Here is a 25,826-nt window from a genome sequence, read left to right on the forward strand (position 1 = left end):
GTTCAGCCTTTGTTTTTACTTTAAAATACCTTTATACATGCACCCATAATTTAATACAGTCATATGTGTGACTATCTAAGCAATACCTTATAGGGGGCTTAATGTTACATGCCCATTAATAACCAAGACTCAGGGCCTGACTTAGTTTGGCGGACGGGATTACTCCATCACAAACATGACAGATATCTTGTTCAACATATTACGATCCCATTATATCCTATCTGAACAGGTAAACAGTGGACAAGATATCCGTCACATTTGTGATGGAATAACCCTTCCATCAAACGCTAAATCAGGCACTAAGTTTAAAACACTATTAATAAATCGCACTATTTCTACATCAGTTTTGTCTATGTGATAACATGCAACACTGCTTTGATAACTATATTCAAGTAGACAGATGTTCACTGTTTACTCAAAACCCCTAAAACCTAATAAAAATACAAACGTAACCAATTTCACTGACTACCAAAAACACCCGTAAGTGCATGCACAACTGCAGAAGCGCACAAAATCAGAATAAGAGATGTCCTTACTCTTACGGATCTTGATATCTTTGGCTCTGATTTAGACTTTGGCGGACAGCGTAAAAGCAGACAAGTAGCAGTGGACTTTGTCTGCTAACCTCTTTGTACTCTGTCTGCCAAACCTAGAGTTGAATGCTGGTCCTGCAGTGAAGTCTGTGGGTTTGTATGAACGGTGGCTCATGCATAGCCGGTTAAACGTTTGCTGTACGTCAGTCATTGATGACAGACGCTTCCACCAAACTATTAAAAGCTCCTATTCCCCCGCCATAAAAAATAGATTATTTTTGCAAAAGAAAATAATTTCATCGCTGTAGGAAGCTGGCACTTTATATGGCAAACCAAAGTGAGGTATATCATGCAAAGACTCCAGGGGTCCCCTTATAAGTGGATAGGGGCTTGCTTTTGCAATCCCAAGGTGCTTTCTTAGGTGGTAGTGTGGTTGAGCAGCCTTAGGCCTATCAAAGAGGAGTGTTCGACATTTGCTCAGTGCACACAGTCAGTAAATGATACACACAACTCAATAAAGAGATCCATGCCAATTTATCAAAATAACACCTATCTTTATATAATTTTAGTTAACAAGATCATCACGATCAGGTAAATACATTTCGAGCTATGCATTTTTTTTTTTTTTACAGGTTTGAAAAATCAACACAGTGCAATTTCTGAAGTAGTAATGTTATCCTATGGGGGAAAGGAACATACTGCATACAGGTACTTTACAGGACCAATCTTCCGTGCTTAGGGTGAGTAGGGGGCAAGGTCCAAGGCAGCACCAACAGGTCACCTCAAGAGGTGCTGGACCTTCCGGGTGTAGAGGTGCTTTGCAACGTTGGGTGCCCTAATGCTATCCTATGGGAAAAAGAACATATATACTGCTTTTGGGCACTTAGCAACGAATTACAGGACCGTTGCTCTGGAGTTAAGGTAAGAATATGGCAAGGTCCACGGTAACACCAACAGGTCACGTCAGGAGGCACTGGGGCCTCTGGATACAGAGGTGCTTTTCAGCGTCGGGTGCTCTAATGTTATGCTGTGGGCAGTGGTCTGGTCAGAAAGATGCTACAAGCTGTGGGAGCAGTTTGGCTGAACCAACAAAGGGGCTCAGGTCTCATGATGCTCGGAACGTAGGGACACCTTTGTTCCTCTTCGCCTCGGTGGGGGGAGCTGCTGCAGAGGTATCCTGATGGGGGGGGTTTTGTTACTGGGCCACTCGTGGTAGAGGGGGCGTGCACAAAGAGGCTGCAGGCAGTGTTGGGAAGTCTACAGTTGGCAAACCCAAGGTGGATTTTGTCTGGAGGGTGGGGACCACACTGCCACAATTGGCCAACTTCAACTCGTGGTAGGGGGCACGGGTGCAGTATTGCTTTCCTGTGTAGGGTTTTGGCAGTCCGGAATCCTTGCAGTTTTTAAGGGGTACTTGCAGGATGCAGGGGAACAGCTCTTATACTCCACTGGAGTTCCTGGGTCTTGGTTGAAGGCTGGCAGTCCTCTCAGACTTTTGCGGGCGCATGCAGTTGCAGGACAAGTCAATTTTGACACAATTATCGAGGACAGCAGACAGGACGTCCTGAGGAGCTGGGACAGAGTCAGCTGCTGGTCTTCTGGTCTTGCTTCTGTGATTCTTCAGTGTGCGTCTTCTTCTGTCAGGTCGGTAGGATCTGATTTTCTGGTGCCTGAGGCTCCCCTAACTACTGGGTTTAGGGTTGTTAGGGGAGTGTAGGGTAATAGCAAGAGGCTGCTCACCCAGAGGTCACTACACCCTCTATATGACCACTTCCTGTGCGAAGTGAGCATAACCCTGTTTCACAGTTCCTAGTTCTCCCATCACCAAGATGACAGACTTTCACATATCATGTCCACATCAGGTAGCTCTACTTAGAGGTGTGAAACTGGCCTGAAGGAGTGCACGCCTCTTAGCAATAGGATTCCTGGTTGGATAGGGTAGGCACCTCAGCTAGGCAGGGAGCACCACTCTAGCCAGGGAAAGGGAGTTACACACCCGAGATAACCCCTGCTCACTGTTTTTGTAACTTGGCACAAGCAGTCAGGCTTATCCCAGAGGTAATGTGTAAAGTGTTTGAACAACACACACAACACCTGTTACAGTATAAATACACCAAAAAGAAAACTCCATAATAAATTATATAAAAATAAACTCTATTACATAAATCATCATTAGACCAACTATGACATGTCTAAGTAATACCCTGCTATTAGAAGCAGTTGTCCGAACATCACCCAGGTTACTAGTACTCTGTGAAAGCAAGCAGTAATCAAATAAACACATAGTTTACTGGTATTCTGCAAAAATAAGCAGTTGTCAGATCATCATCATCATTCTGAATGCACAAATGCGGAGAAACATTTCCATGTTGCCATTGTCAGGTAAAACACTATCACCAAGGTAAATGCACATAGAATGAAAACCATCCCAAATGTCATCAGTCATATCAGGCCTTATCATATATGCCAATAATAGGGACCAGGACATGTCCCATAAAGCATCCCCATATGGCATATATTATAAACTCCCTGTAGGGCTGTTACACCTGCACCTCCATTGCACTATAGGTGGTAAATACAGGAAGCTACCATATAGCGATCATCCCACCATGCCTCCCATATGTGCCACTGTGCCTTTGTGCATCTTTCAGGGGAAATACGGTAACCCTCTCTCCCAACAGGTCGGGCCTCCGCCGAGGTCACCTCATCCTGTGGGAGCAGCAAGGAAATGGCAAAATAAGACACTTTCCAGGGATGCGACCCCACTCCTCTCATAAGGGTCACCTTGTCGCAGAATGGAGGGGGAGAAACTCTCTTTGGGCTCTCCGTGTAGAGATCCTAGCCGGGGCTGCTACCCTCATGGATGCGGTGCTCAGAGGGGAGGGAGAGGAGGCTCCTGAAGACCGCGTGTCTCCCACCTAACAGTGCAGCCTGGGAGGGCAAGCCTCCCAGCTTGGGACCCCGCCCAACATTGAATCAGAACCTCAGTCCTCTTGTGCAGAGAGAACTCTTCGCTTGTACCTTCCTGATGGGCGGCAAGACCTCTCCCTATCTCCCTGCAGTTACTACTCAGTGAGGTGGTGGCCCGTGAGTCCACGGCTGGCCACCATCGGCTCCAGGCACCTTCCTCACCTCCAGCCGATGTGCTCAGAGTGTGGCCTCGGCCGCAGTGGTGATTGCACCATAGGAGGTGCCTGCTTGTGCTGCAGAAGCACTGGATGGAGCGCACTTTTCTGCCCTGGCTCCAGGCCCCTCGCGACCTCTCCCACGTCAGAGAAGGGGATGAAGCTACACACCAGGGGACACAGGCACATTCCCGCTCCCCAACCGGTCACCATTTAAAGTAACAGCGTTCTTCATGTGCTGCAAGGACCAAAGTGGAACGCTCTACATGGTCTGGTGACGGGAAAGGAATAAAGTGCTCCTCACACTCTGGATCAGACAAGACCAGCGCTCCCCTTGCTCTGTAGTAGTGAAACAGAGAGGGCTATTCATGTGCTGGAGTGAGCCAAAAGAGGACACACCACCCAGCCCTTGGGGCCATTGTAGAACACACAGCGGGGGTCACAGGTCAGCACAGCATCATGGCAGTCCCAATGGCTGTTTCCTGTCAAGTCCCTCCAGCAGCATCTGGTTCCTGGTCCATCAGTCTTTCTTCTTGTCTACTTGTGGGGAACAACCCCTTGTACATATACACCTTTTGGACAGCTTCCACAGAGGGGACTGGGGGTACCAACCAGCACTAACTGGTTCCAGGAATGACCCCTTTCTCCTCCTGCCCCGGCTCCAGACATCAGTAGGGGGTAAACAAGCCCTTTGTCTGAAAGCAGGACACAGCCTATACAAATGTAAATGCGCCCAGCCTCTCACTCTTCCAGCCCAGGAAGACCATTGAATGCGCAGATGTTTTCCTGTGACACCTCCACTCCCCCTGTGTACTGGCTGTCTGAGAAGTATGCCCAGATCCAGCTGTTACTGTGCCCCAGACATGGATTGGAGTCAAGCTGCAAAACACCACAGTCATAAGCACAGAGAAATGCTCACTTTCTATAAGTGGGATTTCTATAATGGTAATAAAAAAATCCACCTACACCAGTAAGCAGTATTTCTCACTACCATTCTAACCATACTAAACAAGCCCACACTATTCATCATAGATCACAGGATACCACTTAAACACATGTCAGATAATTTCCAATGCACTCCTATGAAAGGAGCAGCACTCACAGTAGTGAGAAACTAAATATGCTTTTTGTCACTACTAGGACGTTGTAGAACATAAAGACAAATGTCCTACCTTTTACATACACAGCACCCTGCCCATAGGGCTATGTAGGGCCTAACTTAGGGGTGACTTAGGTGTAGTAAAAAGGGAGTTTAGGCCTGTCAAGTAGTTTGACCTGCCAAGTCAGGGTGGCAGTAAACTGTGCACGCAGGCTCTGCAGTGGCAGTCCTGAGGCAGGTTTGAAAAGCTACTTCTGTGGGTGGCGCAAGCCGCACTGCAGGCCCACTAGTAGCATTTAATTTACAGGCCTCGTGTATAATGGATACCACTGTCCAAGGGACTTACAGGTAAATTCAATGTGCTAATCAGGTGTAAGCCAATCTTATGAAGTTTAATAGGGAGAGCGCATGCACTTTAGCAATTATCATGAAGTGCTCAGAGTCCTAAAATCAACAGGGAGAGGGTCAGAAAAATAGGAGGAGGAACACAAAAAGATTGGGGATGACCCTGCAAAATGGGCCAGGTCCAACAACGCCTCTATGACTACTCATTTTCTCAACTGTTCAAGTGCCAAATGGTCCCTGGGTCAGTGAGGTTCAGCATCTCCTCACCACTGAGGGCAGCCAAATTTGCATACAAAGGAGGTGGGCTCTTTGAAGCCCCTTGCCATGGAATGCTAAATCACAGGTCATACTGTTGGTAGGCATGTGCAACACCCCTGCCAGAGCAGGCTTTGTTCCTTACCGCCCGAGAGCAGAGGCTGTCACCTAGGGGTTCAGAAACTTGTCTGTTGGTGGCAGGCTGGTTTAGACCAGTCAGCCAGCACACTAGTTGTTGTTGGTAGATGTTTCTGGCTGCACCTGTAAGGTGCTCTCTGTATGCTTGTATTAAAAATCAATCACTTAAATCAGCGAGGGTTTAATATAAGCTGTTTGATACCAAGCATCCCTATTGTCAATAAAATCATCATGGAGCTGGGGAACTCATATTGACCAGTGTCCTTCACATGTACTTAAAATGGCTTCTCTGATCACTAAATATGTCTAAGAATCGGCAAATACATAGTAGGGGTATACCTGCTCTTGCAGATATGACCACACATGTAATATAAGGCACCCTGCCTTAGGGCTGGAAAGCCTGCTGTAGGGGTGACATATATATTGCATGCATTGTTAGGTTGCATGGCACACAGGCAGTTGTGTTTTTACTTTTAGCTGCCCCAAGACACGCAGCCTGCAGTGGCAGTCTGTATGAGCTAAGTGAGGGGCCCTATAGAGTGGCACAGTAGATGCAGCAGCCCTTGGGGACCGTTTTTGGTACCTGTGCCCTAGATACCTGGTGTACCATTTACTGGGGACTTACAGGGTGCCAATCAGAGGACCAGTTGTGCAGTTTTGGGAAACAACATTGGTAATGGCGACCTGGTTAGCAGGAACCCAGTACACTTCACCCAAAGTTGCATCATATATCAGGAAAAAAATGAGGGATCTACTGCAACAAAAGCCCTGTCTCCTACAATGGCCAAAACCATTGGTGTATTCTCCCATTTTATTCAGATCATTTTTTAAGATTGCCCCTTACTGCCAAGAAAACAAGCCATTTGACCACCCACACTGAGTTGGGTGAATGGTCGAATGATTTAACTCCAAAGACATGTAATCCCTCTGACCGTTGGAGGAAGAATTATGCTGACAGAGTAAATGCTATTCAGATGTCATAAACCTGGTGGTCTGCCCAACTCAGATTGGGCAGGCAGACCAAGAGTTTGGCTGGCAGCAGAAATTCAATCTAATTTTTGTACTCCTTTGCTGTGCAGCATTTAATTGAGTAGCACAAGTCAAAAACATCCTGGCAGAACTCATGCAATATACACTCTTCAGGAACTTCTAAAAACCATCAACTTCAGTATCTAGAACAATGTTTCTGTTGCAGAGCTGCTCCATGACCTTTAATCATTAATCACAGTGAGTCTTCTTAGTCCCCGATCAATCTTTTCTGTGTGGGTTGCATGGGCTTCTCTCTCCAGGCATCCCTGCAAGTTTTGAGTAATCTTGACATTGACCTCTGCCCCCGGGTGCAGTTGCATCATATGGAGAAGCTCTTCATATTGCCAGAACTGTTGGAATCATCTTATTAACTAGTTCCTGTGATTTCGTAGTTCAAATACCTGGTCAATACCCACCTGACTTCCAGATGGCCATTGTGAGTTCAGCTGAACTGTGAGTGCTTACTCCATTGGAAAATATTGACTTTGAGTGAAGGATTTCAAGTTACGTTCCACGTATCCGCTAACCAAATACAAATGGCATCTGGGGCAAAATCACACATTAACCATCCATCTTGACCTATAAAATCATATATACCTCTAAATCCACTATCTAAGCACCCCAGTCTGCCCCACATTCATTTACAGGTACATTTACAGCTACAGCCATATTGTATCTTTAATAGGGTCAAAAATGCCGTTTAGCCTAACTTCTCTAAGGCTGTCTGATCAACTTACTACCTATGGCATCCCAGACTTCTTGGAACCTTAAAGTGTTTTTAAAGCAGAAAGACGATTCTCCAAATGGACCCACCCAAACAACTTCAACAATTCTGACCCTGGTTTCCCCAAACAGAACCACAAATCAGTCAAAAGAAAATTAAAAACAAAAAAACTCAAACTTCAACAGTCAAAAGGTCTAGTAGTGCAAGTGTTGCTTCTGATGACGCATAGCAGGATGTTCACAATAGTCACTGTGTCAGACATACTTATGTACTTGTTTCTTCTCCTTCGATTTTCCACTTGCCTGATATTGTGAGGAGTGTCATTGGCACATGAACCCGTAGGAAGACAGAGTCCATGCAGAAGCAACCTTGCGAGTCACCACTCGGGCCTTCCTCTTAGGAAGATCGGGCTTAAAATCAGTATCAGTAAATTCAGAGTCTATATTGCCTTGTGCACCCTCTGCCACCAACACCAATTTCGTCACACTCTATACCTACTGAATCTTACGAGTGCCTGTCTTCAGCTCCATACAGAGGTATGCCTACTGATCACTGCACCTCTGCGTCAGGTTGCATTTTAAGCAAGTCCACAGTGAATTGATCTTGGGATGCTCCACTCCTTGTGCTGACCAGAACCTCACAGAGAACTTTCCATGAATTGTTGCTTGCAAAACAAAACTGCTGAACTTGACAACAGGCCTATGCACGCCGTTCTCTGGTCTTTAGAAAAAAATATATGAACATGAAAAAGCTTAAGTGAATTCATGGTGGCCAAGTCAACATTGGTCTGCAAGACTCCAAAGCAAATATCCCCTCCCAAAATAAATTACCACAGTCATACCCACATAAGTTAGATATGAATACATATGGAATCAGGACTCATGTTGTGTCATTTAACACCCCTAACACCGTAGTCATGGATGATGATCTCAAACTTTTCATTGTGAGTTTAACCATCCACATCTGTTTTCAGAACAGCAGACTCTAGCAGGCAATATTGCAGATTGTTCTGTCATGTCGTTTACTTGGACGTATCAGACAACTTTCTGAAATTGATGTCCTTCCATGAAATAGATTTTCATTCACTGGAAACGTTCAAATTGTTTTTCTTTGAAACCGCTTGAATTCCACTAAAACCTTTGATGCTGTTTTGGTCATGGTGTTGGTAGATTCTGTCTTTATTTAAATCAATCTGCCTGATGGAATATTTAAAAGACAAGGAAAACCAGATATTTAGTGATTGTGTCTAACCTACATTCGTCTGCTCTAAGATTTTCTTTGACCAGTTAACGTGAGAAAAGCAAAACCTGTTTTTCCCTAGTAGAATACTAATAATTAATTAGTACAGATTTCTGTTCTATCATTTTCAAAAACTATAAAATCTCTCACTGGACTAGGCAGATTGGTATTTTTAATGTTTTCATACATTTACTTTATCATGTCTTTGAAGATGTCTTCTTTCGGGAGAACTGATTCTGTTCCTTTTTCTCATTTAAGTAACTTACCTGGTTTAGAAGAATGACCATCACCTTTCTTTTCATCTTGTTGAAACCCCAGATGTGCTCCACCCATTATCTTCAGTCATGTGGTTTGCCAGCTTGACGGGAAGTAATCTGCTTTGCTGCCATCCTTGCAGATGTCCATTCACAAAGCAACCTTTTATTCAGACTTAGCCCAGTGTATTAATTTCAGTTAATGGCTATGCATTTCCCCCTGCAGATTGTCCTGTTCCAAAGCCTGGCATTTTATCCTGGATTCATCAACAGCATAACTGGGAGTGTGACCGTCCTGGGATCTGGAACGAGAGAGAGGCTACCAGCAGAAGCAGCTGTGTCAGTAGTTTAGGAGGTGGGCAAAGTTGAGTGTAATACAGAACTGTTATGTTAGTATGGCTGAATGCAAGCCGTTTCTTTCCATTTTCCACTTCTTGATGATTCTTTGAAGACTGCTTCCTTTTTTGTCCCTTCCCAAAATGTTTTATCTGTCGTAAATGTCCTCTTCACATTTCTACTTTAGCGTTGTACTGTGGTAGATTTGAGATGAACACTAGAGAGTACATCACTTAACTTGTTATACAAGAAATTACCAATTAGTGAGTAGCTAGGGGTTTGATGAGAAGATGTGTCCCTTCTGGGTATCTCTCTGACAACATGATGTAATCAGAGTAAAGATGTAGCAGAGGCAGTATCAAAAGTGACTTTGATGTGGGACTTGATGAGTCTGCAACATCATGGCCAGCTGATGAATTAGGGATGTGAATAGCTAGGAAAAGGCATGGGGTGGAATATAGCACAGGAAGCATTCAGAGCCCCACTGCAGAACTAATATGAAGAGAAAAAACATATAAAGCCCTCTGGCAGTAATCATAGTCTTTATTTTCCCATATGGTACAGCAGAAAAACTTTATCTTTGTATCTACCTACCTTTTGAAATAAAAGGGTCTTTAAGACCAAAAACGAAAGTGCATTCAAATTGCTTTTTACTTTCCTATTGGCACACAATCATTGACTGCCCCCGGTTTAGCTAAGTCGTATTTCACAGACTTTTCCCACGTTCGTGAATTGGCAGCACTTTAGTTTCCTTTCAGATTGTTCCCATTTAAAGAAATGAAAACAACCTAACAGGTTTGCTAAAGGTTCCCAGTCTTTCCCAGTCTACAGTTGCTTCATGGCCCTACCAACTGAAGGAAAATTCTGCAAACCCATCATCAGTGGGCCTACGGTAGCCCATGTCTGATGATATGTGACAGTAGATACACATGCTCTGCGTGCTCCAGCCATCAGAGTTGGGTCCTGAGTGTTGCAAGTTGTTTTTCTTCAAAGAATAATTTTCGAGTCATGGGATTGAGTGACTCCTCCTTCTCTGTGATACTGCGCATGGGCATCGACTCCTTTGTTAAATTGATTTCTTTCCACTGTTGGGTTCGGAAGTGTTTGTCTTTGCTCCATCTTTTGACTCACTCTGGTCCAAAATCTCTTTCCGTCTTCTCTTTATCAACAGTATTTTTTGTGGGTCGCATATTTTCCATCTTCACGTTCATTTCCACTCATTGGTCCGGGCACTGTCCGTGTGCCCTCTGGGGCATCCTCTCCCATTTCGGCCCTACCTCACTACGTGGCACCGATCATTATGCTGGGCTGGTAGAACGGACGCCGTTTCGTTTCTGTCATTGATACCACACAACATTTTCCCACACCTACCAACATCTGGTGTGTAACCTGAGCCTCTCTCTTGATCACTAGGAAACTACCTGCGACGCCTGCAAATCCTTCTGGTTGAACAAGACTCTTGCGGACTGAAGAGCTCGTCGGTTGGAGATAGACTCTGAATGACAACCCTGGCATCTTTGGGGAGGGACACACGAAAGTTGACCCAGAAGAAGAGGAGGCCTTTTTGATCCAGGGCTCTGACTCTGACGCACAGTTGGATATCGAAAGCTACAAGGTGACATCTGTGCAACTCATGAGTACTGTGGCCCCTCCTGCCCACCCTAACTAAGACTATTAAAAAGCCCCTTGCAGAGGTTGCTGGACCGCCACTGCCACCAGGCCATGGCAGGATCTGAAAAACTCTTTTGGCTGCCCTGCCATCCAGCTCAGCTCCGATAATAGCCAACACCAAAACGTCGCCTTCGGCTGTGACCTCACGCACCTCATCCAGGAAATCGTTGTCATCTCGGTCTGAACTTCGGCTTTAAGTACGTCAGCCCTGAGCCAGTCAGCTACCACCTCTGCTTCGGTGCCGACCAAATCGCACCAACCGAAAATGTTGGTGCCACAAACAACAGAACCTAGAACATCAGAGCAGAAAGACTCCAGCCAGTCTTCAGCTACTCCTTCACCTGTGGAACCCATTTTGGAGACAAGGGATACTCAACAGTGACGTTTCCGTATCCAGGAGGGTACAGTGCGCATTATTGATTCTACTCCTGCTTTTGAAGAGGAAACTGTCCTTCCAAGAGGCTTTAGACACTTTTCCACCTCCAGAGAATTCTACCAAGGGCAAGGCTACCAGCACACCTCACAAGCCTTCTTTACCTCCTCCTCCTGATCCATGTTCTCCACCTCCCCAGCCCCTGCTTCTCTTCCACCACCCTCCCCTCCTCATTCACCTGCCTCACCTACTGCAGTCGATTTTACACCTCAGGGATCCCCTGTACATACTGGGGAAGATTTGGGTGGAACACAGCAAGACATGGATCCATTGAACAAATGACCCTGACCCCATATTGAATAATTGCCCAGATTTGTTCCCCGCATGCCCCTCCCCACCAAGGTATAGTACAGCCTATCAGCAGGTAGTGGCAAGGGCAGCCACCTTCCCCAAAGTACAGCTGCACAGGGACCCCATCGAACAGGAGTTCCTGTTCGATACCCTTACTTCTACCAGTAGGGTTATCCAGTTTCTCCCTATGCTCCCTGGCATGCTTCGTCAGGCCGACAAATTTTTTGAAAGAGCCCATCCGTTCTAGTGTTATCACTCCTAGAGTAGATAAAGTATATAAGCCTGCTACTTCAGATCCGTCATACATTAGGTCACAGGTCCCGCCATACTCCATAGTAGCCACCACTGCAGCAAACGTACCAATAGCCAGGCCACAGGGGACTCTCCTCCTCCTTACAAGGAGAGTAAAAGGATAGATGCTGCTGGCAAAAGGGTGGCTGCACAAGCAGCTAACCATTTGCATATCTCCATTTCACAGGCCTTACTAGCCAGGTATGACTAAGCTAACTGGGATGAAATGGATGAGCTCCTTCAGTTTCTCCTAGAAGAGCACTGCAAAAGAGGGCCGCAAATTGTTGCTGAGGGGCAAACCATTACAAATAACTCCATACGGTGTGCCCTGAACGCCGCAGATACAGCTGCACATGCCCTGGGCGCTGCAGATACAACTGCACTTGGCATTAACACCAGTGTCTTGATAAGGAGGCACGCGTGGCTGCAATGCTCTGTTTTCAAACCGGAGGTCCAGTAAGCAAAGCTTAACATGCCCTTTGATAAGGAGCATCTTTTCAGCCCTCCAGTGGATTCTACCCTTGAGAAGCTTAAAAAATACACAGACACAGAAAAATACATGGGTGCTCTACAGTCCCCCATACAAACTGGTGCTTTTCGTCGCCCCACCTGGTTACAGATCAACAACCTCAGACGCCTACCTCTCAACCCAGACCGCCTTCACCCTCCTATTCCAAGGATTTCTTTAGGGGGGTCCTACAGAAGCAATAACAACAACAGAGGTAAGAGCACCGCCTCCTGAGGTGCTACCTCCACTGCAAAGCAGTGACTACATCCGTCTTCCTCCCTGCCTACTGCACACCTGTCAGAGGACAACTTCAAATTTCCATCCACCCTACAAAGTGAAAATACCTAAGATTCATGGTTGCTGGCAAACATTATTAGTTCAAAGCCCTGCCTTTTGGAGTCACAACTGCTCCCAGAGTCTTGACAAAGTGCTTAGAAATAGTCTCCTCACCCTCAGAAGACTAAACATACATTTGTTCCCTTATCTAGACGACTGGCTTATGAAAGCCAGCACACTACCACAGTGCCAATATCATACTCCAGTGAACCTGTTTCATTCATTGGGATTCACAATCATCATTGTCAAATCCAATATCCTACCTCTTCAGATACAGCCTTATCTTGGAGCTATTCTCAATACTGAGTTGGGGCTAGCAAAGCCTAGTCTGGCGCTGGTTCACATTTTTCATTCTCTTCTCCCCCACGATTCAGGAGAATCATAGTACATAGTCAGGACTATCATGTGCCTTTTTAGGGATGATGGCCTCCTGCATTGCCATCATTGCCCATTCCAGACTCCACATGCGTCTTTTACAGCAGTGTCTGTCTTGTCAGTGGTCTCAGTAACAGGGTCACCTGGAAGATGTAGTGTTCTTAGACTGCCATACTCACCGCTCTCTGCAGTGGTGGAACACCACCAACCTTTTGAAAGGGCTGCCTTTTCTGGACCCTATTCCTCAGGTTGTTTTGACCACAGATGCATCACTGATGGGTTGGGCCGCTCACCTTTAAGACCTCACAGTACAGGGCCTTTGGGTTCTCTGCCACCAATCCTTTCATATTAATTACTTCGAACTTCAGGCAGTATTTCAAGCCCTGAAAGCATTTGTTCATCACCCCTCTCCCAAGGTTGTCTTAGTCCGCACCGACAACATGACTGCCATGTATTATCTACAGAAACAAGAGGGGACACGGTTGCCCCAACTGTTACAACTTTCTCAAACAATATGCAAGTGGGCTCTCCACCACCACATTCATCTGGTGGCAGCGTATCTTCCAGAAATGGACAAAGACTTTGCCAACCTGCTCAGCAGGGTGCAGCAACAATTCAACAAATGGGTACTCCACCTGCAACTCTTTCAAAAAATACTTCCTCAAATGGGAAACTCCTCAGATAGAACTTTTTGCCACAGCAGAAAGCACAAAATGCCCAAACGTCGCCTCCAGGTACCCAGACCCTGTATCCAAGGGCAACGCTCTATCGATAAATTGGTCAGGTATGTTTGCTTATGCTTTTCCACCTCTTCCTCTCATTCCATTTGTGGTTTGGAGGATCAGGCAGAAATCTCTCACCATGATCCCTGTAGCTCCCACTTGGGTGCATCAGCCATGGTTCACCACACTCCTGGACCTCTCAGTAGTTCCCCTCGAGAAGCCCCCTACCATGCTGGACCTTCTCAAAGTCAACATCAGATCAGACATCCAGACCCCCCCCAAGTCACTGAGCCTTGCGACATGGCTCCTGAAGTCATAGAGTTTGGTTACTTAGTATTGCCTGCGGAATGTCTGGATATTCTCAGGGGAGCTTGTGGACCCACAACCAGAGCATGTTATGCTGCAAAATGGAAATGTTTTGTATGCTTCTGCCAACACAAACATATTAATCCCATTAAAGCAACTGTCCGAGACAGTGTTTGTTATTTGTTCCACTTACAGAAAGCAAATTCATCTTACACTTCCATTCATTTACATCTTGCAGCTATAGCTGCTTATCTATAAAACAGACCACATACTTCTATGTTCAGAATAACAGTCATCAAAGCTTTCATGGAAGGATTTAAAAGGGTTATTCCACACATAGTGCCTCCTGCCCCATCTTGGAACCTCAAACTTGTGCTTACCAGGCTCATGGGCCCTCCTTTTGAACCACTTCGTTCATGCATTCTTCATTATCTTTCTTGGAAAGTAGTGTTCTTAGTCGTTATCACATCACTCAGACGTGTTTGTGAGCTCCAGGCCGAACCTTGTAAGAACCTTTCTTCCAAATTCATTGAGAGAAAAGTGGTCCTTCACACAAACCCGAAGCTTCCCAATTCCATATCAACCTATCCATTGAACTACCAGTCTTCTTTCCGCATCTTGACTCAGTTGCAGAAAGAGCCCTCCACACTTTAGATATTAAACATGCATTGATGTTTTACATTGACAGAACTAAAGACTTTAGAAAAATTAAACAGCTCTTTGTAGCTTTTTTGCTACCTTTCAAAGGCAACCCAATATCCAAAAATAGCCTAACTAGAGGATAGTTAAATGTATATAAACCTGTTATACTAAAGCAAAGGGTCAACTACCTCTCACTCCTAGAGTGCACTCTACTAGGAAAAAAGGAGTCACTATGGCTTTCCTTTGAAACATACCTATAGCTGAAATCTGTAAGGCAGCTACAAGGTCTACACCGCAAATTTTTACAAAACATAGTTGTGTGGATGTACTAGCATGCCAGCAAGCCAGTGTAGGCCAAGCAGTGGTACGAACACTTTTCACGTCAATTCCCACAGGCTTGCCGCCGCTTCTGTGGAGGAACTGCTTTACAGTGTATGCAGAGCATGTGTATCTACAGCCACACATGCCGTTGAACAGAAAATGTTACCTACCCAGTAAGCATTTGCTTGTGGCATTTGGTGATTTAGATTCACATGCACCCTCCCTCCTCCCCGCACACCTGTGGGCGTTTAAGTTACTTTTTACTTGTAACTAGTTGTACATATGTAGATACATTTGCATGGACATCTCTTTCTGTATACTTTCGCTACACTCCTTTTCTTACCTCTTTCTAACAATCTAATAAAGGAGTTGGTGCCTATGTGCATTATCACCAAGAAGGAGTCACTTGATCCCGTGACTCGAAAATGCTTCTTCAAAGAAAAACAGTTTGCAGCACTCAGGACCCAACACTAAATGGCAGGAGTATGCAGAACATGTGAGTCTACAGCACTAAGTACCACAAACAGATGTTTACTGGGTAACTGGGTTCTCTTAAGTGACCCTGAGCCGAAACCTCCTGAGAAATGAATTGAAGCCCTTTATTCATTATTTGTAGCAGTCCAGTTCCATGTGTTCAGAGTCTTCAGTAAAACTGTAACTGAGTGCACCAAAATGTAGGGTTGTGTTCACAATCTACCTATGCGCCCACTCCACAATCTAGTGTTGTGCTGTAATTCAGTACAAAGCTCTGTGCCCTTCCCTATTTTTCAGACAGTGTCAAAGAAAAGTAGAAAGAATGCTTTCACAAGTGGGTATACTATGTCACTTTGTCAAATGTAGTAAGCATTCAAACTGTGTTTCGTTAGTATGTTACCCCTTCTGTCTTAGGCCAGCAGTCTCTATCTCATTGAGATTACATTTAACCTTGTGCATACCGTCAAATATGTGAGCTTTCCTTTCGCTTTATGCTAGATCCCTGTTATGCCTTGGTGCTGCGACAGGGCTGCAGCTGAGGTGAAGGGCTTTCCAAGTCTAACAATAGCGCAGCTGGAAATCCAGGGAACCTGACTGTGTGAAGACTTTTTTTCTCCTGTTATCTTGTGTTAGTGTTGAAGTCCTTATCAGAAACGCTGTGACTCCTCAATAGCATAATATGTTTATGAAATCTATCAAAAGTCTTCAATATCCTCCAGATCAGTAGATTTATGTCTGATAGCTGGTAGTAAGAAGACATTTACTGTGTCCTGAGGTCAGATTCTGGCCCTCTGTGTAACCATGAAATCATTAAATCTGTGACGTTTTCTTTTCCAATCCAGAAGACTCCTTGATAATATAAAGGCCTTCTCACAGAAGTTGTATGAAATTGGGTTAATGGTTGAAGGAGGGTACTTTTTAAGTAGAAAGAACACCAAGAAACACAAAGATTGCGGTAGACCAGGACCTAGGAACAATTTGACACTGGCAGCAATGGAATGTAGGTCAGATATACCTACCAGGTTCATGCTGGCCAAAGGATTTCACCTTCTGACTTGGGCTCTGATTTAGAGTTCGGCTGACTGGTTACTCCATCACATATGTGATGGATATCCCTTCCACCATGCTACAAGTACATTATATCATATAGCAATTGTAATATGGCGGATGGTGCATCTATCATGTTTCTGATGAAGTATTGCATCTGCCGAACTCTAAATAAGGACCTTCATCCTTTTATTTCCAATTTACCACAGAAGTGCGCTTCTAAAGCCCGCCAGGACTTACTGGGTATCAGAAAGGAGCCAACAGCAGAGTCCAGTCCAGGTCTAGTTTCTACTGGGCAGTTTCAGAAAAGGCCCCCCTTGTAGCTTCTTCTAACCATGTAGCTTGAACAGGAGGTCGGCTTTACGACCCTGAGGGTTCACTTTGTTGTCTTGGGTACAAGACGTACAGCAGGTCCAGTCCTTTAAGGCTCTTCTCAGGTCTCAGACAGCAGGTTCAGTCAACTTGTGATCTTTCACAGGTCTAGTGTGTTCTGATGTGAGTGCTAGAAGTTTCCACATTTATGCCTGGCATGCCCTAAACAAAGGGTTAAATGTTCCCTGTGCTAACTTTACCCACTTTGGGCATTTTCAAGATAGCGAAAGTTTTCAGCCACACTAAACTTGTGCGCTGAGGGCTTGGTATCTGTGTGGAGAATGTACTCATTGCACTCTCCAACATCTAACACTAAAATCCAGTTTAAAGCAGGTACAGTATCCACAATAAACTCAGAGACAGACATTTGGTAGGATAAAGGTGAATTCTCCAGCAATCAGACAGTGGACATACAAGAATTGTTTTGTCATCCTATTGTCACCCTTTGAAGTGCATCCCATATGTTATATATAAAACCCAAGCAGACCCGTCAATCAGGTTTTGACACTCCAGCAAGATTTGACACTAATATCACAAATGGCACCCTATGATTAGAGCCTGCCAGGCTGTGGGGGGAGGGCTAAAGAAGGGGTTAAGCCTGGGTGTAAGCTACAATTGCTTGTGAAAGTTTAGGCTTCTTGGAAGTTAATCCAGTTCCTGTTCCTAGCCCATAGGTCATCCTGGGTGCACAGCAACTTCCAACACCAAACTCATGTTGTTCCAGTCCTATGAACCACTTCACACATCATCAAAGGGGCCATTCAGCTCCCAGTGACAGTTGGAGCTCATAGAAATGAGACTCCAGAAACTTTAGGTACTAAAAAGGTCACTTTAAAAATACCTTTTCCTTAATAGTCATACAAAATTCAATTTTTCCATTAAAAGGGGTTTTATTTAACTATTACAAATTGTCTTTGAATATGTTTCTAGCTGCTTCTAAACAGAAATTAGCATTGATTAAATGTAGTTATGTAATCCAGTGTTTCCTGTGGAACAGCCAGCCTTGTTTTAATACAAATAGACTTGAACATCTTTTGGGTTTTTTACACTGTAAGGGCATGGTTAACATTAATTTCTTACATGTCTTACTATTAAATATCATAGACCCTGCCTTATGAGCAATAAGGCCTACTTAGGGGTGACTTTTAAATATTTAAATGGAAGGTTTGAACTTGCAAAAAGGGGTTATCTTGACAGGTCAAATTTGCGGTTTTAAAAATACAACTGCTAGGCCACACTTGGTAGGTCTGCAGTCATGTTTGCATTATTATTAGAATGGATGACATGGTGGGTGTTGTAGGTCACAAGTGCCATTTAAGTTACAGGCCATGGGTGCAATTTATAACATATATAAGGAACTTATAGGTTGGTCAAAAATGCTAATAAGGCATATACTAATTTAATTTTGTTGAAAGGAGATAACAGGAACTTTACCGCTGGTTAGAAGGGGTAACATGCACATAGTTCTGCAATTAGCAGGCAAGAAGGTAAAAAAACAAATCTCGGATGACCCCGCAGAAAGGGCAAAGTTCAAATAGACATGCCTTTTGAAGGGTTCTTCCTTTTCAGAGTCAAGGCAGACTGATTTGAAATGCCTTAAGCAGAGCTCCAGTGCTTTTCTTGAGGCAGGTGAACCTCCTGCCAAACAGTTTCCACATCAGTTCCAGAAATTTAGAGATTATTTCGAAGGGCTAGCATATAGTGAGATTCTTCCCAACCAGTGATGTAGTAGAGACCCAATCCATTTAAAGCCCATAGACATGGCTCTGGTAGGCTGCGGTCCGGCCAGTTCCTCCTCTTGTGCTACACACTGCGCAAACTACCTTAGATTGCCTTTGTGACCCATGTTTAATCATTGGGGGCAAGATTCAGCAATTACTCCTAGATTAGCGATCCATCATGTCCATCAGGTGGTTTTTACAGATTGTTCCAAATAAATTTGCTCTGCCTTTTCTCTACTCTGCAACCACTATTTCACCCACACCAGAAAGAATTTCAAAGGCACACCTGTCCATACGTGCACATCACGCCATCTGTTTTCATTTGATATGCATATTCTTTATATATCTTTTTGTTGGCAAATCTTTTCAAAGGTTTATTATCTTGACCACACTACACCAGAAAATAAAGGGTATTTTGTTGGAATTGAAAAATTTGCAACTACGCTTTCAGGGTCTTCAATCTAGTATATTTACTTGCAACAACAACTTGTTTTTGAACTTCCATAAAAGTTACGCTTAAAAATGTTTTAATTGGGACCAGTTTCCTTGACCCATGAGTGCAATAATTGCCTTGGAAAAAGCAACAAGGGTGGCAAAACACTTGGTGGTTTTATCATTAATGTAGTATTAGCTGTAGCATATTTGTATTATTATATTTTTCTTTAAATTCTTGGTCGAAATATTTAGCTTTTCTGTTTCTCTTTACTCGTGCCTTCATGAATTATCTTATGTGGATAAAAGTGCTGTACACAGCAGATTGGAAATACTGCACATGTAAGACTGGTGGGATAATAATAATTTCTGTGTGTAATAATTTGGCTTTCTAACTGCATTCTGGATTGTTTTTAGTTAGATGCCTCTTCCATATGTTTGTTTAATTTCAACTTTTTTTGGTGTGATAGAGAGGTAGCTTTCAACATGGACAGCACCTTGTGCTCCACCTTTGGCTCGATTTCTACCTCCATTTTTACATTTATAAATAATCTTACATAAGGTGGTTACTCACTTTCATTTAAATCAGGAGATTATACAGCCATATTTATTCCAAAACATCGGACAGCAGCCTAAAGAGTATTACATCTAATAGTTGTTAGAAGAGTAGTTATGAGGTATATTCAAAAGACAAAAAAAATAGAAAGGCAAATACCTTTTCCAACACATTATGCCCATCTTTTGATAGGAATGTTCTGCACATTCACTTTCCTTGCTCTAGGCGTAGCACTTGTGCTGCCAGTGCTCAGGCAGCCAAGACAAGAGCATTAAGACAGGGTGACAGTGATGTCCGAGTAGGTTGACTGGTATGAAGAGACAGTCAGGTAGTGGTGTCCGGGTAAGCCATATATAGATAAGAAGCCATAACTGTGGTATCATGATAGTCCTACCTATTTTTTGGAATGGTAACTAAAAGAATGTCACAAGACTTGCAGAAGCCATGAGACTCGGGTGGCACGAAGACATGAATGAGTTGAAATAAGTTGTTCATGAGCCCAAAGAAATGTTTTTGAAATGTTAAAACCTTAAGTTTCCCTTTGTTTAAGGTAATGAGTGGTTGAAATTGAATCATGACGCTTGTGAGGACTTCATTATGGACCCAGATATGCAGGACATCTGTGCCCCATCTGATGGTAAGATATTTCCTTTCAGAGATGACAGTAAGACTTATTGAACCTTTTGACTGTGAAAATACAGAATCTGGGTGGTGAGTTATGTATGATATGATATTGCTCATTACACAGTAGAAACGTCCCTCTGTTCTGCTTTCCTACTTATCTCGTATCAGAGCTTACAGAACATATCAAGAATGCACTTCTGAGTTTAAAGAAGACCTTTATTGTTGTTAATTCTTCCCCACCCACAAGTTTGTGAGAGACGAATTATTGGATTTCAAGCACAAAAGTAGTCACAGCATTAAAACAAAATATATCTCAGTTGCAATGTACACAGCAGGTTATATTTATAAGATATTGAATGCAAAGCAAAACAAATACTTCACCGTGTGAGAAACTGTTTACAGCTTCATCTTTCTGGGGTCTGCAAGTTGATGACTCCGGTCAACTGCGAGAAAGAGATTATCTACCCACACGGGAGACTGGCAACTGGCACCAAGTTCCAGCCTGAAGTCAAGCAGATTTCAATCTAATTCTCTGAAGCCTGAGTCATCCGTTACAAAAGTGTGCCCCCTCCTCTCAGACTCGGGAAAACTACGCAAGCCTTTGGAGACTGGCCAGATCTCCTAGACTGCTCCTCTTCCCAGGCCTGAGCAGAAAGGAAAACACCAAATGTACTCTCTTTTATCAGGTCTAGTCTGGTGTGAGAAAAACATCTTGGTTCATCTTGTGGAAAAACATAGCTTGGAAAAATACAGCTTGGATTCTCAACTGCAATGTCTAACTCCACGTTAAAGGCAAAGGTTAAAGGCAATAGGCAGCTAACCTAAATATCCAATGTAATGTCTAATGTCATGTCAAAACCAATAGGCAGCTGAGCTGAATACAAAATGTAAGGTCTAATATCATGTCGAAGCCAATAGGCAGCTAAACTGAATACATCATGTCAAAGCCAATAGGCAGAATATAGAATGTAATGGCTAATGCAGTGTCAAAGCCAGTAGGCGGCTAAACTGGATACAGAAAGTAATGGCTAATGCCATGTCAAAGCCAATAGGCAGCTAAGCTGAATACAAAATGCAATGTATAATATCATGTCAAAGCCAATAGGCGGCTAAACTGAACAAAACATATATGGGGTCATTCTGACTTTGGCGGACGGCGGAGGCCGCCGGCCAAAGTCCCGCCGTCAGAATACCGCTGCGCGGTCAAAAGACCGCCGCGGTAATTCTGAGTTTCCCGCTGGGCTGGCGGGCGACCGCCAGAAGGCCGCCCGCCAGCCCAGCGGGAAACCCCCTTCCATGAGGATGCCGGCTCCGAATGGAGCCGGCTGAGTGGAAGGGGTGCGACGAGTGCAGTTGCACCCGTCGCGATTTTCAGTGTCTGCTTGGCAGACACTGAAAATCTTGGTGGGGGCCTGTTAGGGGGCGCCTGCAGTGCCCATGCCATTGGCATGGGCACTGCAGGGGCCCCCAGGGGCCCCACAACACCCGTTACCGCCAGCCAGGTTCTGGCGGTCAAAACCGCCAGAACCAGGCTGGCGGTAAGGGGGTCGGAATCACCATGGCGGCGCTGCCTGCAGCGCCGCCATGGAGGATTCCCAAGGGCAGCGGGAAACCGGCGGGACACCGCCGGTTTCCCGTTTCTGACCGCGGCTGTACCGCCGCAGTCAGAATGCCCATGGATGCACCGCTAGCCTGTTGGCGGTGCATCCGCGGTCCCCGGCCCTGGCGTTAGTCAACCGCCAGGGTCAGAATGACCGCCATAATGTGCTACTGGTGAACATTGAGCAACTAATATGCGCAGTGGTGAAACACAAAGTCATTGGTCAAACAAAACTAATAGCATCACACCCTCTTTCCTAGAGCCAGGTCTTAACACACACATTTTAATTTGAGGTCTAAAGTAAAGACTGTGGCTGTGAGTCAGTAATTAGGTCAATGTATATATTTTTATTCAAACTTGAGTTTGTCTCATAAAACATATGCAGTAAGCTAGTTATAATGTTCTTACTGTCTTGTCCTTTTATATAGTAAATGTGGCAGATTGATTTGTTTCATGGAGCGTAAACATTAGGCACTGTATAGGTATATCAGAAGGATAACTGTTGAGAAAGCCCTTTTGGGAGTCAAACTTGTGATGTACAGCATATTGTCAGATTTCTGTACTAGTTGATTAATAAGCTGATGTCAAGACCCCTTTCAGAAGGCCCTGGGGCTTTCGGGAGCTTTTGGGCCTAACTGGAGTGGTTGAGGCCTGTCACTCCTGATGTCCTAGGATCCAACCTACTATGGATCCTGGGCAGTTGATCCAAGTACCCCTTCTGCACTTGACTTCCTGTGGTCGAGCAGTAAAGGTTCCCTCAGAGAGGATGTAGGATGTAGATACAGGTCTTTGAGCACGACTCATAAGTCAAAGTACAAACCATGCAAACAATAAATCAATGTCCAGTCCTATACTCACTTTTATAGAAAAAAATAATTATTTCATTTCTAACTCTACAAATGCAAAGATATACGACATTCAGAAGCAAAGACACAAGCCCCCTTGAGGTCTGGGCCTCTAGAAGTTGTCAGGGAAATACATGTCCCACCTTCCTTCGTGTAATGTGTTCAGGGTTATTCCCCATTCACTGGTAGCCACATCTAGGAAATGCAATCAATTAGGCTGTATATAGGAGTTCTCCCTTAGCCCTTTTTAGGAATTAGTCAAAAGTGTCTATAGGCTAACTGCCCGATAGCAGCAAGTCCCCCTGCCCCCACCTCCCCCTACGTTCTAGTTCCAGGCATAACCACTCCTGCAACATGGCAGTGTTCAGTAGTGCAGCAGGTGCCCACTCTTTGGATGCTCATGAGTCTGGATCCTGTAAGATTAAGTCAGGCCGCTTACTGTGTATGTGGCAGCCCCCTCTATCAAGCAGTGCTTCTGGTTCGTTACATTGATATGACCTGCTCCCGCTCATCAAAAACAAAGGTGTAAGTAGCTCTACCCGTTAGTGAAGGAGGGTGGTGCTGGTGTGATCCTCCAGCACCTCCTCAGCAGTGCCCTGGTGATCCTCTGGGAATCTGTCAGGTGCACATCACAGCACTATTCCTTCAGTATTCCTTCAGTCCAAGCAACAACCCAAAATCCTTTGGCAAAGTAGTGCCAACAGCCCCTCCTGGCATACAGGGTTGCTGTGATGCACACAATCTGGGCACAGACTTTCTTTATGCCATCACCCTTACTTCTGTCCCAAAATCATTTCACTTTGACCCCCTAGGGCATACAGAATCAAGAAGGTGTATTGGTGCAGGCTTGGTGCTTCCTGCTCAGCACATCTACAGTGGCTCAGAACAAGGCATCCCCCTCCTGGCAACGGGGAATGCAGAGTTGATACTGAACACGGTCAATGGCCCGATCAGTGCACAGCCTCACACCTCACTCAGGGAATCTTTGTACACAGCTCACCACTGGACCTTTTTCCCTCCAATGCTCTCTTCTTCCTCACTGTGTACATTGGTCTGTATCCTGGTCGGTGCCCAGCAGGGAGACTAGCAGACCTTTGCCCCCAGTCCTGGTCATAAGCAGAAGTCTTGCAGAGCTTCCCTTCCTCATACAGCCTGTCTGGTTGCCTAGGCGATAACAAAGTTTGGGTTTTCAACATCCCTTTCTTATAGTCCTTTTCCAGACACCAAATGTGATTTAGGGTCTGAGTCTTTGAAGTTTTATATTGGTGTTCTGCTTCTTTTGAAGTGGGCATCTTTCCTTTGAAGGATGTCTGTCACAGCAGGCATGACTCCAGAGCTGATTGACCCACAACACAAATCATGGGAGTGACCAGCGTTTACACCTGAATGTTAGCCAAGTTGATATGTGCATCAATAGGTTCATCCCTGGCTCCCAGTTCTACTCTTTATGATTCCCTTATCAGCCCCATCTCCTTTCCTGGGATGTGTCCAGACCCCTTCTTTGTGATCCATCACTGACTCAGAAGGCAACTTTTTGAAGTGTAAATGAAGAATCCTTTCCTCCACAGTGTCCCACATAGCTCACAGGAATGCAGCAATACACAAATCTGCCGGGGGGGGGGGGGGATTCCTACACTCCTTATGTTTCATCAGGCAGACCTGGGCCTCCCAGAATGCAACCTAGAATGCTCTGTTTTAAAACACTGCCACCACACACACTCACATGTGCGCTGCACAACACTTCACCCTTCATGTATTGTACTTTTAAGCACACATACACCTAGCATGTTTTTCTTGCGCATGCACTGCAGAAGACTTCACCTCATATATACTGTGTTTCAAAAGGCATACGTACGTTCAGTACATGCAATATCTGACAGAGACTTCTAGTTGCAGATTCCTTACTTTAGAATTTTCCCCCAGGGGTCAGGCTGGATCTGGAGAGTTTTCTCCAAGCAATACCCTTGTGCGTCATTAGGTGGCGTCGGTCGACTCCACAGGCGTTGTTGCCGCCGTGATGATGTCGCGAGTAGTACATAGACGCCAGCCTCGCGCAGTGACGTCAGTTCTTTTCTTACCGTGCTACGTGCTGATCCGGAGAGAGCTACCCTGGCTATTTTTGGACCGAATTCCAATGTTTTTTGATGTTTTTTGTGTACGACTTTGATGCGTCGAAATGTCCCCGAAGACCAGGCTCAAGCTTTGTGAGGATTGCCATCGGACGATGTTGGTGACGGATCCTCATCGCGTTTGTCTGTGGTGCCTCGAGCGCGACCCCGACCCGTAGTCGTGCTCCGAGTGTCTGACAATGCACCCGAAGGCTTTGAGGGAGCGGTCCCTAAAGCTAATGGCAGCCGGCACTCGACTCCACGTAGGTCCCGGTCTCGCTCAAGAGGAAGCTCTCGACATCGGTCGTGGACTCATCACCACTCGTCTTCTTTGAAATCCTCGGTTCAAGGCAAGAAGAAGTCGAAGAAGTCCCATCGCTTTCCGACTTCACCCCGTCCACGCACTAGGGCTCTGTCCTCGGAGCCTGCGTCTGGGTTGACTCCACGCTTCCCCGAGTTTCCCAGAGCAAGAGCGACCTCCTCCCAACTGAAAGATTTTTATGAGGCCATGCACCTCATCTTTGGGCGGGCCGATGCCGATACTGTGCCGTCGGGCCCAAGGGGTTCGGCTGAGGGGCCTTCGGGTTCCACGCCGGCAGCTTTGGCCCCGACCACCGAGGTCACCTCCGGATCCGTGCGCGGATCCGCACCCGTGCCGGTCGCACCTTCGAGACCTTCCCGGCACCGGGTCAATTATCGACGCTCCCAACGTCGGGAGTGCCCACTATCGACGTTGACCCAATTCTTAGCCCCGACGACTCTGAGTCGGAGCGATTTCGGCTTCACTGGGGCCTATGCACCTCAGATCAGATTCAGACCCTTTTTCCTATGAGTACAAATATGGTGAGGAATTGGAGGGGTCCCTGGACCCTTATGAATACCAGGATGACCCTGCTATGGACTAGGCACAGGATTTGGGCGAAGCCAGTGGTCTGGATACGTCTCCTGACGCTGGCATGCTGTCTCCTCCTACCGTGGCTATGGCTGAGGGAGCAACTTATAGTATGGTGGTCAGTAGGGCAGCTGAGGTCCTCGGCCTTTAGGTACCTACTGTAGAAGTCAGGTTTAATCTCC

The 25,826-nt window shown here is 45.3% G+C and overlaps 1 protein-coding gene across 13 annotated transcripts in view; it reads left to right on the forward strand.

Annotated features, from left to right (window-relative positions):
- Positions 1-25,826, forward strand: part of LOC138261643 (uncharacterized) — a 1,036,964-nt gene that overhangs the window by 293,017 nt on the left and 718,121 nt on the right. For 12 of the 13 annotated variants that reach the window (XM_069210793.1, XM_069210797.1, XM_069210802.1 and 9 more), the window contains 2 exons: positions 8,968-9,096; positions 20,126-20,212. In XM_069210793.1, the coding sequence (XP_069066894.1) occupies positions 8,968-9,096; positions 20,126-20,212 (216 nt within the window). The remainder of the gene's footprint in view (positions 1-8,967; positions 9,097-20,125; positions 20,213-25,826) is intronic. The other variant, XM_069210798.1, reaches the window with a different exon arrangement.

The sequence above is a fragment of the Pleurodeles waltl genome, chromosome 10, assembly GCF_031143425.1.
Source record: "Pleurodeles waltl isolate 20211129_DDA chromosome 10, aPleWal1.hap1.20221129, whole genome shotgun sequence".
In the NCBI taxonomy this organism is placed as follows: domain Eukaryota; kingdom Metazoa; phylum Chordata; class Amphibia; order Caudata; family Salamandridae; genus Pleurodeles; species Pleurodeles waltl.